We start from the raw sequence: 15,810 nt of genomic DNA on the forward strand, positions 1-15,810 counted from the left end.
GCTTTGACAGAATATTACAAGCAAAAAAAATATTGTATTTAACATTATTAAATTTTGTTTGCTAATCGATAATTTAAATGCTTTCGTGTGCTCATAGGATTACGTTCCAACTATGTTTGTTTCAGGTATATATATTTGTTTGGTCGTTTACCAATTACCAAACCCTGCGACAGCGGTGCCATGGATCTAGTAAATCCAGAAACTGTTTCCATCAAAACGGAACCAGGGCCCCAGGAAGAAGGCGGAGGTGAAATGCCGTACACTTATATGGATTTCGACCTCCAAGATGTAAAGAAGGAATGTTTGCGATATGCGGAGAGTACCCAGACAGCCAGTGAGTTGCATTGCTTATGTTAAATAAATTGAATTAGACCGGTCGGTGGCTGAGTTAACATCGCGCTTGGGTCCCACCCAGGCGTAGTCTGTTCAATACCTCGGCTGGCTAAGTCTTCCATCACAACACAAGCAACTTTATCCGCTTACTGTGGTGATAGTTGGAGATTTTTCAATGTTCTCAGGTTATTCGTAACCCGGGAATGTTTGTTTCTAAAATAAAAAAATAAAAATACAAGTCCGTTTTGGATTGCCATGGCGACAGTACATTATATGTTTGTTAACGTTGTCCTCGTAAGTGGCAGTTATTTTAGTTTTTACCAGATTTTTTTTTATCTTTGCCGGAAACAGCCAAAGTTTTGTGTGTTACGTATAGTTTTTATTATTTTATGTTTTAAAATTTTGGTTATATTTTCTTTTTTGTTCTTAAATCCATTTTGTAATTTTGTGTCTGAATTTATTTTTGTTTTTCTCAATTTTATTTTCAAGTGTTAGACTGTTGAAAGCTTTCATAGCATGGTATTGATAGTGTATTCGTCCAAAACTTGTATTTACCGTCGGAGTTTTTATGTTTTCTTTGTACGCTTGTCTAACTGGTCTGTTAGTGATATTTTGTGCATGTTAAAATTTATTTTTTTGGACAAAAATGTAGTTTAGTAGTGTCTTAACGTATAATTGGCGTATATGTAGTACGTCACAACTGTTGAATATTTGCTCTGTATGAGTCAGTCTATTTTTATTTAATATTACCTTTCAGATCGGTTTCCGTGCGATTTCTAATCAATCGATAGCCCAGTTTGTTGCTCTTCTCCTAGCATTTATTCCTTATTTTATAAATGCTTGGCGAAATAACAAGTATATTGTTTTCAATTGTTTTATTTTATATATATTTCTTTTGTTTACAAAAATATGTATTGTTTTGAAGAGTTTATTTATGATTTGTTTGATGTGACCATACCCTACGATCACAGAAGCCGCCAATGCTTACAATAAGTGCTCGATTCCTCAAGTTTCCACCTCATCCTCATTCGTTAAAAATACACATTGAAGGAAGAAAACATCATTCTATTTTTTTTTTATATTAACTCCACACAGGAGGCCCTGAAGAAAATAATTTCCCTCAGGGCCTATGTTATCTTTGGGGATGCTGTGTGGAGGGTCTTTTTGTGGAGAGTCTTTTTGTGTTTGAGAGAGAAAGTCTTTTTGTGAGAAAAATCACAGCCGAGCTGTTGAACTTAAGAACGAATCGTAGAAGCGACCCGTTCTCATGTGACAAATGTCAACCGTGTACAAATTTTGGGCGCGCGTTTGGCGTGTATCCCGACTACGCACCGGTGCCGAAGGGATCAATGACGCTAGTTCCTCAGAGCATCTTCCATTGTAATACCGATAGAACAAGGACAGCATACCTACCTGACGCCTGTGCTCTAAAGATTGCAGTCCGTTTGTTAAGATTGGGGAGTCTATCAAACGGACCGCCCGTTTTTGCACAGAGTCAAGGGTTTTTTTCAGGTACTTAGGGGCTCCGGACCAGAGATGGCTGCCAAATTCGACAGTAGGGCGCACTTGCGATTTGTACAGGGTCAGCAGTTGTGTTCTATTAAAGTATCTGCGGGCCCTGTACAGAACGCCCAGCTTCTGAGAGGCCAACTTTACTCTGGCTTCGATGGAGCCCCCGTACCTGGAGCTATTGAATTAAAAAACTACTCCATACTGAAGGTACTCAAGAGCAAATGCTTATTCCTTCTGAAGCTGACATTCGGGGTCGTTCTCATTAATTTTCTTAAATTAACCTTGAACTCTCTTCACTTATTTCTCACTTCTTCAGGGTAAATCAATAATTTATTTTATTGTTTCTAGTTTAAGATTTTTTTAAACGAGTTTAACATCGATGATCAATGTACGCACATGTTGTTTTATAGCTTGCATTAATTTGGAGACTATTACCGTCAAGGAGGAACTCGGACGCCGAGAAGATAATGATGGGGGATTCTCATGTGTGGAAATTGACATAGACCTGCAGGATATAAAAAAGGAATGCTTTGAAAGAATTGTCCAGTCCGGTAAAAACACTTTTTTTTCTGAAATTTAACAATTCTGCAATCGAATTTTGTGCTTTCTTTCTAAGTGTAGATATGAAGTCGTTTTAAGCCTTTATAATCGTATTTTTTTATTTTTTCGACAGATCTCAAGACGCATCCTTTGGAAAAACAAGTATCTTCTCCTCATTGTACCTACTCCCATCCTCATAAGTCGAATTTTAAAAGGCAATTACGAACCGATACTGGAAAAAAACATTTTTCATGTTCTGAGTGCACCCATTCATTTTATCTAAGTGGCAATCTGAAGAGACACATGCTGACTCACAGTGGAGAAAAACCTTTTTCATGTTCTGAGTGCAATTTTTCATGTTATCGAAGGGGCGATATGTCGAAACACATGCTGACTCACAGTGGAGAAAAAGCTTTTTCATGTTCCGAGTGCAATTATTCATGTCCTCGAAGTGGAAATCTGAAGAGCCACATGCTGACTCACAGTGGAGAAAAACCTTTTTCATGTTCCGAGTGCAACAATTTATTTTTTCGAAAGGGCGATCTTAAGAGGCACATGCTGACTCACAGTGGAGAAAAACCTTTTTCATGTTCTGAATGCAACTATTCATTTTCTCAAAGGGGCACGCTGAAGAAACACATGCTGACTCACAGTGGAGAAAAAGCGTTTTCATGTTCAGAGTGCAATTATTCATCTTCTCAAAGTGGCAATCTGAAGAAACACATGCTGACTCACAGTGGAGAAAAAGCGTTTTCATGTTCAGAGTGCAATTATTCATCTTCTCAAAGTGGCAATCTGAAGAGCCACATGCTGACTCACAGTGGAGAAAAACCTTTTTCATGTTCTGAATGCAACTATTCATTTTCTCAAAGGGGCACGCTGAAGAGGCACATGCCGACTCACAGTGGAGAAAAACCTTTTTCATGTTCTGAATGCAACTATTCATTTTCTCAAAGGGGCACGCTGAAGAAACACATGCTGACTCACAGTAGAGAGAAAGCGTTTTCATGTTCCGAGTGCAATTATTCATGTTCTCAAAGTTGCAATCTGAAGAGCCACATGCTGACTCACAGTGGAGAAAAAGCGTTTTCATGTTCCGAGTGCAATTATTCATGTTCTCGAAGAGGCGATATGACGAAACACATTCTGACTCACAGTGGAGAAAAACCTTTTTCATGTTCCGAGTGCAATTATTCATGTTCTCGAAGTGGAAATCTGAAGAGCCACATGCTGACTCACAGTGGAGAAAAACCTTTTTCATGTTCTGAATGCAACTATTCATTTTCTCAAACGGGCACGCTGAAGAAACACATGCTGACTCATAGTGGAGAAAAAGCTTATTCATGTTCCGAGTGCAATTATTCATGTTCTCAAAGTGGCAATCTGAAGAACCACATGCTGACTCACAGTGGAGAAAAACCTTTTTCATGTTTCGAGTGCAATTATTCATGTTCTCGAAGGGGCGATATGACGAAACACATGCTGACTCACAGTGGAGAAAAAGCTTTTTCAAGTTCGGAGTGCAATTATTCATGTTCTCGAAGTGGCAATCTGAAGAGCCACATGCTGACTCACAGTGGAGAAAAACCTTTTTCATGTTCCGAGTGCAATTATTCATGTTCTCGAAGGGGCGATATGACGAAACACATGCTGACTCACAGTGGAGAAAAAGCTTTTTCAAGTTCGGAGTGCAATTATTCATGTTCTCGAAGTGGCAATCTGAAGAGCCACATGCTGACTCACAGTGGAGAAAAACCTTTTTCATGTTCCGAGTGCAATTATTCATGTTCTCGAAGGGGCGATATGACGAAACACATTCTGACTCACATTGGAGTAAAAGCTTTTTCATGTTCCGAGTGCAATTATTCATGTTCTCGAAGTGGCAATCTGAAGAGCCACATGCTGACTCACAGTGGAGAAAAACCTTTTTCATGTTCCGAGTGCAACAATTTATTTTTTCGAAAGGGCGATCTTAAGAGGCACATGCTGACTCACAGTGTAGAAAAACCTTTTTCATGTTCCTAGTGCAACAATTAATTTTCTCAAAAGGGCCATCTAAAGAGGCACATGCTGACTCACAGTGGAGAATAAGCTTTTTCATGTTTTTTTTTGCAATACGCCCGTAACGGAGAGTTACGCAGGTAGCATTTCACACATAGGCTAAGATATGGCTTGGATGTTGGATAAATTTATATGAAATGTAACTTAACCCATTACTTCCATGAATTTATTTTTATTTTTATAAAGTTCAATCATCATTATAACCCGATAGTATAGACTTTAAGGAGAGCCCAAAATCAGTTTTAGAATTTTTCGCCCGCCCACCCTCTCACCGGAGCGTCTAGAAAACTGATGCCTAAACGCAACGCTTGGAGATAACCCCCCTTAGCAAAATTTACGTCAAGTATGGGTAAAATGCAGTAAGCTGTATGATTTGTATTGATAATTTAAAATAAATAGTTGCCATTGTTTATAATTCAATGAAAATACAATTTATTAATGGAAAATACACAAAATAACAAAAAATTCAATATCAGAAAAAACCTTCTAGAATGAGGAAAACTAACCAAATTATTCTCTAAGTGATACCGTTCGAAGCAGTAGAAATGAAGGGCGCGGTTGCAGGCCCGGCATCGATAGACTGCTGGATTTTTCTTTACATAGAGCACAACGAATTCGAGATTCGCCACGATATGTCAAATGAAATTCTTGCATTCGACGCACACGATTCCCATCTTCTGCGTCATGGCCTTCTTCCTTCACACGAGAATCTCCAAATTCGGCATTGACCTGATTTGGAAAAGACAATAAAAGAGTACGGGTAACCTCCACACGGAATGCCTTCTGGGGAGGTTTTCTCTGTCGCCTAGTCATTTGGTTTCCCATATCATGCTCGTACTTCCTAAAGAAGCATAGCAACTTCCATCCATTTAAAAGAGTGCTGCTCAGGCAAGATGCAAATAAAGGCCAGTACCACTTCTTTGACCGAATGTTGACCCGATAATTTTGTATACCATTATCATGGAAGTCTACTCCACCCATTCCCAAATTATAATTTCGTGTTGCCACGCTGGGCAACCGATTTTTTGCATGCTTCCTTCAAAATTTTGCCTTTTTTGTCTTTCTTCAATTTCTTCCAACTCTGCACTTGACTTACTGGCTCCATTCGATCATAGTTCGTGGCCACTGTTACTTCACGGTTGTCCTAACCAACGGCATACGAGGATTTGGCTTTCTACGTCTACCACCGCATCAAATTCACCTGCTAGGTAAATGTTCGCTATGCGCAAGGGAAATATGGAAGAAAATGTTACCTTTAGGCAATTACTTTCCCGTCTTCAACTTGCCTGAAGCTTCAAGGTTAGGAAAGCGAACTGGATTACATATGCCAGTAGCGCACATTCTTTTATCCTTCAGGATACACATCAAATGGTGAGATGTGAAGAAATTGTCCATAAATAACTCATGGCGCGCGGGAACTCTATATATTCCATCATAGACAGTACGAAGGATAATCTTTGACCTAATACGGGGTCATATGTATCAGATGTTCAGGAATATGGCATTGCTTGGAAACAGGTAGCCTTCGGAGGAAGCAAGACACCAAATCTCGTAGCCAACTTCTTCTTAATGTACATCTTGCAATAATGTCGACCGAAATATGGCACCATTTGCTCGTCGAAGTTTGTGTCCAAAAACATCAAATACAAATAAAGATGGAACGTTAGTCATTATCATACCTTAGACATTCTGTCGGTTATATCTAGATTGTTGCTATCGCAAAAATGTATATGGCGCTTTATAAGCTCGAAATGTGGACGTTGGTTCCTTTTTTGATGACGCTTACACCCAAGGTCGGGTCAGACGAATAATAATTTGTGGTAGATGGCAATGTATTGTAGCCGGTCAACACAGAAACCAAGAAAACGCTTCAATTCGTATATATCTTACTGAAATTTGGTATTGGTTTTAAATCGAGCGTATTTGATCATCCTCTCAAGAAAAAACTGAATCACTTCGTCATCAAAGAATAATTAAAACACTTGAAAAGCATTATAAGACTTCAGCTTTTCGTACATATCTTTATGCACCACATTTAGCGGTTCAAGAACGCAACAGTTTACTGTAGTTTTAATTTTTTGGCTGGTGGTGCATTTGAAATAGATATTCGCAAGGTATTACGACTCGCACCAGAGGAGGTCGAAGGCTAATTCCAGTCAAGTCGTGATATGCCATCAAATCATCGTCAATCAGCTCTTCGTCCGCCTGTTCATCAACATTCTCTGTTTAAAAATATCCGAAAACTGCAGACTAACTGATTTTTAATAAAAATCACCCATAAAAACACAACAAACCGAATTATTTGAAGGCAAGCTAAACAAAAACATATGAAAACACTGTCACAGCTAACCTCCAAACGTTGCGCGCAGGCATCACCAGATTTCAGTGACATCCAGCGGTCATCTTATGCATATAATACTATGTTGAAACAGTGTTGTCGACTATTTCATCTTTTGATAACAATATGTGATTCACACATGTTTTATTTTTTTCCGTTTTAATTTTTTTTTTTTTTTTCAAATTGGGTCTATTTTCAGGGCTTTAGTAAAAAAAATATTAAAAATAGAATAATTAATAAAATGTATTAAATTATGTTAATTATTGAAAGCTCACATAACAATCTGTAAATGCTGCATAACAACTTGGTGGGATTTAGCTTTATTCACAGTGAAAAAAAAATCATACTTTTCATCTATTTTTTTGATGCCTACAGACATCGTCATGGAGGTAATGGGTTAAGGGATGCTGAGTGGAGGGTCTTTTTAAGGAAATAAAGGATGTGGTGGTCTAGGCAGGAAACAGGAATAAGGGGTGGGTAGGAATGGGTCCTGTTGGAGAGGTCAAAGGGTCTCCTTCAACCACTGTCTTCCCGCGACGTTGAAGGTGGGCAGACGCACTCACTGCCAAGATCAAGACAAACACTCACTCCGAGTAGCGAAATTTTGGGGTGACTTATATTTATGTAAACATATAATTTTTACCATAATTGTATTTCATAATGTTTTCCCCACTGGTATTTTCCATGTTGGGTAAGACTTAAAACATATTCATTATTTTTTTTAATATCATCTCATCTAATGTAATCTATTTATTTATCTCACTTCAATAAGTCTGCGTTTGGTTGCAATGTTCTGTCAATTTCATGTCTCCCTGTGTTCCGGATCCTTTTTTTATGAACGCATTGAATATATTGACATTTGTTTGTTTCTTGTAGGAGACTTGTATACTAATGTTTTATTCCGTAGTATATGAAATTTCATTGTCCAAAAGTTGTTTGTTTTTTTTCTTGTTGGATGTATTTTTTATTGAAGGATCTATTGATTTTGTTAGGCAAGTTCTGATAGGTTCTTCGAGTAGTATGTTTAAGATGGCTTTTTGCGTTATAATTAGAAATTTAAAGTGGCGTCATTTGCACTTCCCCATCCAATTATTCCATATTATAATAAAGATTGACATATGACCATGTACATTTTGATGAGTTCTCTTTTGTCAAGAACGTTTTTGATTGTTTTTTTAATTCTTTAGTTGTACAGTTTATATATTCTATCCATTTGAGATTTTTATAGATTTCTATGTCTAGATAGCTTATGTGGCTGCCCTTTTCTAATGGCGGACATAGACAGTCGCATAGTAGTTTTATGTCTTAGCATTACTGGATTTTTAAACTAGGTGTTCGTTATCCGATAAATGCCTCCGGAGCGACGGTACCAGAATCAGTACCCGTTTCCCAAATTGATGGTTATGGTAATTTGGCACATATACGTCATGAAACAAATAAATATAAAATTAGCATACATCTTTAAAACGAAAAAACTTAAATCTAAAACGAAAGTATAAAAAAACGAAACGTAAAATGAAAACCAAATATGACGTTTTCCGTGGAAACAAAACCTAAAAATATGGTAATAATGTTATCAATCAATAGAAATTTTATTTTTAAACAGTTATACAGACTATTATTTAACATTCTACTGCATATTAAGATACAAATTCTTACAGTATATTTGCAGAACGTTCTAAACTAGAAGATACTTTCAGTATTTCCCTAAAATAAGACCACTATTCAGAATTGAAAGGTTGCTAGAAATGGCTTTAGCCATTAACATGTACCATATGAGCATGTTTGGTAACCTGATCTGAATAGCCAGCCTCACGAAATAATCCAATTGGGGATGCCATAGTTTCACTGGCTCCAGACGGTTGGGAGAAGTTTACATGAATATAACATTTAGTAACCATTGTTTCAGCATATATCTCAATCTATTTGTGGAATCGCAATTTTTGTATATTAATGGGTAACATGTTAAGCATTTTTGGCACGTTAAACTCTAGGGTTCGCCGTCCGTATTTATTATTATATTTTGGAACAAGCATTCCTTCATTCTTTGTAAACCTTGTATTATATTCATGTTCCACTTTCCTTTTATAATCAGACTCGATATATGTTGAATCAATATTTTGTACCATAATAAGGCCTGCACCGGTAATATTGTTAAATTCCGATACAACAATGATATTTATGTTTCGTCTATGTGAAAAAATATGTTTTTGAGCTAATAAATAATAATATTTTAACAGTTAATAATATTTTTGAATTGTTTTGATTTATCTTTTTAATTCCTTTCAATGTTTACAGATTTTCTTCGCTTGGGACGTCCTTTTTAGTCGCAAATATACTTTGCAACAAAACAGCTAGGTATAAAAATATCAAATAATATAAGTGTTGTGTTCGTATAAACAGTCTCCAACTCATCTTGGAAGGAGTTTTATAAATAATAGGTTCGTTAAAATCAATCAGCGATTTATTAATACTCCGCGTATTATATTGGTGACTCGTTAGTCGACCTAACTAGAAGCTTGCTAATTGGAATCTGGGCCAGTGAGATTGTCTGAGAGACTTCGCATTGTCCATGGCGACAACTGGCAACTGGCTCCATATTGCGGACTTCCCCGCAAGCTCTATGCACTGCCATCTGTGCGTGCATCTACAAAGCTTCCTAACAATAAGCAAAAAAGTTTAGCAACTGGAAACTATATTATGTACTTGAAGATGGCAAACAATGGTCAATGACGAGCTGGCTCAACTGAATAGCGTCTTACAAACAAATCCTGAAATGAGACTACATCTTATTAATAAAAAAAATTCATCTAGGATTCATGAGAATCTATGTAGAAGACTGCAGTCCTCTTACCCAATGTTTCCACTGTCAAAGATTTGGACACACAGCACAAAAATGCTACAATAGAATGAATAAACCAACATGCAAGCACTGTTCAGAAGATCATCCCATCTCCGAGTGTAAATCCCTGGAACTGCCACCCAAATGCGCTAACTGCAACTCAGCTAACAAGAAGAAAGAAATAAACTCCTTGAACAGTAAAATGAATGAAGTAGACCTCCGAACAAACAGCGAAACATGTAAGTTCCGATCTTACATGCTAAAATTAGCCAAAGAAAGAATTAACTACGACATTGAATAAAAATTTATAAATAATTTTGTAAAATACAACCGAAAATGCATTAAATGGATGATTTCTTAAGTAACGAATTAGAGTTAAATATTAAAATTCAAGAATATGAATGTATATGTACCGATTCGTGTAACAAAATTATTTCTAAAAACATCAATGATATAATTATTATGCACATAAACATCCGTAGCATTCAAAAAAAATTAGATGAATTAATTCTAAAAATAAATAATTTAATTAAAAACCGGACTTCATAGTGTTATCCAAAACATTTATGAACGCTGAATCACCGTCTTATCACTTACCTGAGTACAACTATATTTCTACCAAAGTGGACATCAATAAAAATTCGGGAATAATAATATTTGCAAGCAATAAATTTAGTATTGTTAACATAATAGAACATCCAATACACTTAGTAAACTGCATCGAAGTACATTTCAAACTCGGCAAATCAATATACTATCTAATAGCTATCTATAGAACGCATGGCTCGAGTATTATTACGTTTATAAATGACATCAAATACATATTATTAAAATTAAAAAATAAACTTTGCTTCGTCGTAGGAGATTTTAACGTTAATATGAATGAAAAAATAGAAAATAATAACAAAAATGAATACATCAATTGTATGACTGAACAAAATTTTATATCTTGCATAAATAAAAATACTAGGGAAATAAAAGAACATACTCCATCATGTTTAGACCACATTTGGACAAATGTAAACATTAAAGATCTTCACAAAATTAAATCAAATGTTTGGAAAACTAACATAACTGATCATCACTCATGCTTACTTCTGTATAATAATAATATTAAACATAAAAAACATAATTTAATAACCAAAAAATCAACAATAGATATGACTATTCTCTCTGAAAAATTAAAAAAGGAAGATTGGAATAATGTTTTAAACAGTGATGATACTGAAATTTGTTCGACTAACTTCGAAAATATTATGTCACAACACATTAAAAATTTGACAACTGAGATAACAACACACATAAAATCAAAATTAAGATGTTTAAAGTCTTGGATTACCAAAGTACTTATTATATCTATCAGAAATAAAGAAAAACTTTACAAAATAACTTTAAAAAATCCCCAAGATGAAAAAGCATATATTTTCTACAAAAAATATAAAAATAAATTAACATCTTATATTAAAAAAGTAAAGAAGAGTATTTTAAAAATAAAATATTATCTTCAGAAAATAACCTTAAACAAATGTGGAAAACTGTTAATTTCGCCATAGAAAATACAAAAAAAACACAAAACATTAAGTACATTGAACATGATAAATAAATTATAGATGCCAATATACAGCCTAAACAATGTGCAAACATATTTAATTCCTTCTTTGCAAATGTTGGGAAAAATCTTGCGAAAAATATTCATAAGCCTTCAAACCAAGAAAACCATAAAAATAAAAATATACAGAAACGTAATATACTTTCAATGTTTGAAACAACAACAGGACGTGAAATTACGAAAATAATAGAAAATATGAAAGGAGGTTCATCTCCCGGTATTGATTCTATTACAACACACACATTAAAAACTATGAAACCTCACTTAATAAAACCTATCACTCATTTAATAAACTTAAGTTTAACAAATGGAATTTTTCCAATGAACTACAAAACCACAATAATCTCACAAATTTACAAATCTGGAGATCCACATCAAGCAACGAATTATCGCCCAATATGTCTTATTTCTAATATAGGAAAGATCTTTGAAAAAATAGTAAGAAAACAATTGGTAAATTTTCGAGATAATAATAAAATATTACACAAAAACCAGTTTGGCTTTATAAAATCTCTCAGCACACAAGATGCTATTGCTAACGTAACTTCATACTATATTATAATAAAACAAATAAAAAACTTTATTCCACTTAATTTTATTTTGACCGTACCAGTGACTGGACCAGTCTGAAGATGGCTTTGACGAGCTGAAACCGGTTACGGTCAAAATAAAATTAAGTGGAATTAAGTTTTTTATTTGTTTTATTATAATATATTATAATGGAATTCCACCACAAATTATCGGTCTCAAAAATAGAAAAAAAAAAAAAAAAAAAAAAAGTAACTTGGGTGAATGATACAGCTATTGGCCGTTTAAGAAAATTTTCAACTTCAACATCGTTTTTTTGTCTCAATAAATAACATTTTTTTAAATCATTTACACCTAGAGGTAGGTAATTTATTTCTTAACGTGTATTGATAATTAGTTTTCCTCGTACATTGACATATATTTTTATAATATTTATGAAATGAAAAAAGGGACAGAATACAGCTATTGGCCCCTTTGGCGCAGTTAATGGCCCTGACCTTCTATAGTAATTGGCCCCCCAATATGTTAAAAGAGATTGTGCTTTTAATCCCTGAATAAGTGAACTTATTATCTACTTTCTTTAGTGAAGTTCTTTAGTTTTTATGTAATATAATAAAACATGTTATTGCAATAAAAAGTAAGTTTAATAATAAAAATACAAAATCAAAAGGTACAAGACCGTACTACATGAACAAAAGAGGGAAAAAGGCGAATGATAACAAGTGCTGCTAGATTTAGTTTAGTAATTTTAGAATATATTCTGTGCCCATCATGTCGGAGCACACTGTGTCTTCTGACATTGTGTCGGACTGATCACCAGCTACCATGAAACACATATGACATAAGAACATGTCGCCGTTTTCTTTATCAGGGACATGGTGAACGTGTTTTTTAGGTACACAAGTGTCATGGAAGTGTTCTTTGCAATCTTCGCACTTTAGGTAAGAATCTGTTTTAATATGTCTCCTACACATACGACATTCTTTTTCATTAATAATGAAATCACCGTCATTTGCAGGATGAGACTTTGAAGTTTGAGCCGATGCTGGATCGGACTTCTCATTATTGGTTGTTGTAGATAGAGTAATTGGATTATTTTTAATTTTCTTACTGTTTTTCTTTCCTTTCTCTTCCAGTATTTTTCTTTTCTTGGAGTCTTGAAGTTCTTGCCTCTTTTCCCTTTTGCTATTTTTTTCGTCATCTTTAAGCTTTTTTTGCCTTGCTTTATTTTCCAAACATTCTTGGTAGTGCCTTGACGAAACAGCATATGGACTCTTTTCAGTATCCCTCTTTCCCTTTCTTGCAGGTTCCTTGGGGCGGAATAGGTATTCTTTTAATTCTTTTATATCACCAGGAACATTAGAAATTCGATCTACATTTCGATGCTCTTCACTATCTTCCCCTGTATTAGGATTTGATACAGATTCTTGGTTACAAAGCGTAATGGAATCCATATTATTATTTTCGTTTTCTGTGCCAGTTTCATTAATATTATTATTGTTAAAAAAATTCCACATTTTAAACAATGCATGAAATTCTTTTGTGTTATTTTCCGGGCCTACAACTTCCCTAAAAGTTTGAAATTTATGAATATTATCTGATCCAACAATTTTGCAAAACATGTCGTACCCCATAGTTTTTAGTTGCGTATTTGAACCACTATCTTTTATTTGCGGAGATCCATTGGCAAGACATTTAGTGTAATCTATGGCGTCTGGATTAAAAGGATGCAATCCGCATGTCCTGAAACCATTGACCAAATATTCTGGTTTTATATTATCAACCACAGTTTTTAATATGCTTGAAAAATTAGATTTGGAAACAATTTCGTCGGGATTTTCCACATTCCACTCTCGAACTGCTTTTTTCCACATTTGCTTTACAGGTCCAAACACAGAGACGTCAGCTGGTTGTAGAATCCGCGTTGCATTAGGATATAGTGCAATAATTTCTATCTGTAATTGATTGCACAGTAAACTTACTTCATATGATAGATGAGATTTGTGACCATCAACAAATAATATGACTGGCAGTTTAATTTTGTTGAGTACTAAGTAAGGGTGGAAAACATGTTTAATATAATCGTAAAATACTTCTGTAGTCATCCAGCCTGAATCACTGCGACCGACGCCCCATTCTTTAGGAACTGTGATACCAATTCTTTCAGGTATCCGTTTGTATGGGTAGATTATCATAGGGAGGTTTGTTTTTCCATCAGCAGAAAATGTAAACATTACAGTTAGGCTTTCTTTTGCATTTCCCTTATCGATTGCATAAATGTTTTTGTCTCCCTTGTTTGCAAATACCCGACCACTGGATGGACATGTCTGAAAACCTGACTCATCTGCATTAAAAATTCGCGAGGCGTCCTTTAAAACAAGATTAAGTCCCTTTTCGTAAATATAGTCTTTAATCTGTGAGAACCATTTTCTTGTGTCTTTTTCAGATACGCAAGAACTAGCTCCGGAAACTGCCTCACTTGCTCTGGCCACTATATTTGGATGACGCCTTAAAAAGGCTTTCATCCAACCTTTTCCTGGTCTATTATTGATGAAGGGATTTGGACCAGGATTCTCATTGAGAAAAGATTGAACACTGTTCAATACGTCATCCTTTTTTCGAGGAAAACCTTTTCTAGATAGATCGCATAGCCAATATTCGAGGTCTCGCTCTTCCATTTGAGAAAGTATCGGTTTTGGTCCAAATTGGGATTTGGTAGTGGGATTTTTTAATCTAAATTGTAAAGTAGCTCTAGGTATTCCATACTTTTTCGAAGCAACCCGCAGTGCTACTCCACTCCTTATTTCTTCAGTGGCCTTATCTAGTTGTTTGACCGTATACTTTGGTATTTTTGGCATGATGGGCGAACAACTGAAATTGAGGAAAAAAAATGATATAGTAATTGGCAGGTCTTTAACCCAGTAATTGGCCACCCGGCCAATTGCTGTTATTTGTTGTCTGATTTACTTCAAATTTACACAGCGAAGCCGTTTTTTCGCATTATTCGTCCATTGTGAAAATAAACCAAATTCATTTTTTCACAAAAATCATAGTAATTGGCCGGGGGGGCTAATAACTATAGATTGTATATTTTGAAGTGACAGTTATTAGACACCCACATAAAACCGCCAATTTTAACCTAAAAATGAATAAAAATGACAGCAACTACACTAACAATAAAGCATTTACACATAAAATCAGAAGGAATCACAAAAAAACACATTTTCTGACTATTATATCTAAATAACCCAAACAAAATACCTTAACAAAATGTTAAGAAATGACAGCAAAATTAGCAGACACTTCGAGAAGACGTCATTAACTACTCTAGCGCCGCATGGTGGTAAAATATTGAACTTGTGAGTGAAAGACAAGGATAACACTACATTTTTACGAAGGATGCTATGTGATAGAGACGCCGTAAGTCTTATTATATGGTTTCAAATTTGAAAAGGCCCATTGCTGTAGCAGGGCCAATAGCTGTATCACTCACCCTTCATACATTTCCGAATCGATACATAAAAGTAAAAAATGTGCGGGTATATTTATTGACCTTAGAAAGGCATTCGATAGCATATCCCATGAGATGCTATTAAAAAAAATGAATAATATCGGCATAAAAGGCAACGCGATTAAATGGATCACCGACTACTTAAAAAACCGTCCTCAAGTAGTAAAAATCAATCGTGTTAATAGTGATCAAGAGATTACAAGCTTTGGAATCCCCCAAGGTACAGTGCTTGGACCAATTCTATTTACTATATATGTAAACGATATTTTTTTTCAACCTTTACATGGTCAAATTACGTCATACGCTGATGATACAGTATTAATAATAAGTGATAAGACTTGGGAAAAAGTAGAACTAAAGGCCACAGAAGACATCAACACGCTCAAGAATTTTTTTGACACTTATTTACTGTCACTTAATAATGAAAAGACATTTGTAATTCCATTTGCAATCCATACAAATGATACTCCTAAAAATTTTAACATTTTCATACATAATAATACTAAAATTCACAGCCAAAACTATTGCAAATCACA

At 35.0% G+C, this 15,810-nt stretch overlaps 1 protein-coding gene and 1 long non-coding RNA gene across 2 annotated transcripts; one reads left to right on the forward strand and one right to left on the reverse strand.

Moving 5' to 3' along the window:
- Positions 1-212: 212 nt before the first annotated feature.
- On the forward strand, positions 213-3,048 carry LOC149409295 (uncharacterized). Its single transcript, XR_016305229.1, has 3 exons — positions 213-334; positions 2,256-2,396; positions 2,519-3,048. It is a non-coding gene; the product is annotated as an uncharacterized LOC149409295 (long non-coding RNA).
- A 9,420-nt stretch (positions 3,049-12,468) lies between these two features.
- On the reverse strand, positions 12,469-15,119 carry LOC149409296 (uncharacterized). The gene has a single exon (XM_089650009.1). It carries the CDS (start codon positions 14,619-14,621, stop codon positions 12,498-12,500), a length of 2,124 nt encoding a protein of 707 aa, XP_089506135.1. The 5' UTR covers positions 14,622-15,119; the 3' UTR covers positions 12,469-12,497.
- Positions 15,120-15,810: the final 691 nt, after the last annotated feature.

Source organism: Hesperophylax consimilis, unplaced genomic scaffold (assembly GCF_061612785.1).
Source record: "Hesperophylax consimilis isolate HC1 unplaced genomic scaffold, BYU_Hcon_1.0 scaffold_32, whole genome shotgun sequence".
Lineage (NCBI taxonomy): Eukaryota > Metazoa > Arthropoda > Insecta > Trichoptera > Limnephilidae > Hesperophylax > Hesperophylax consimilis.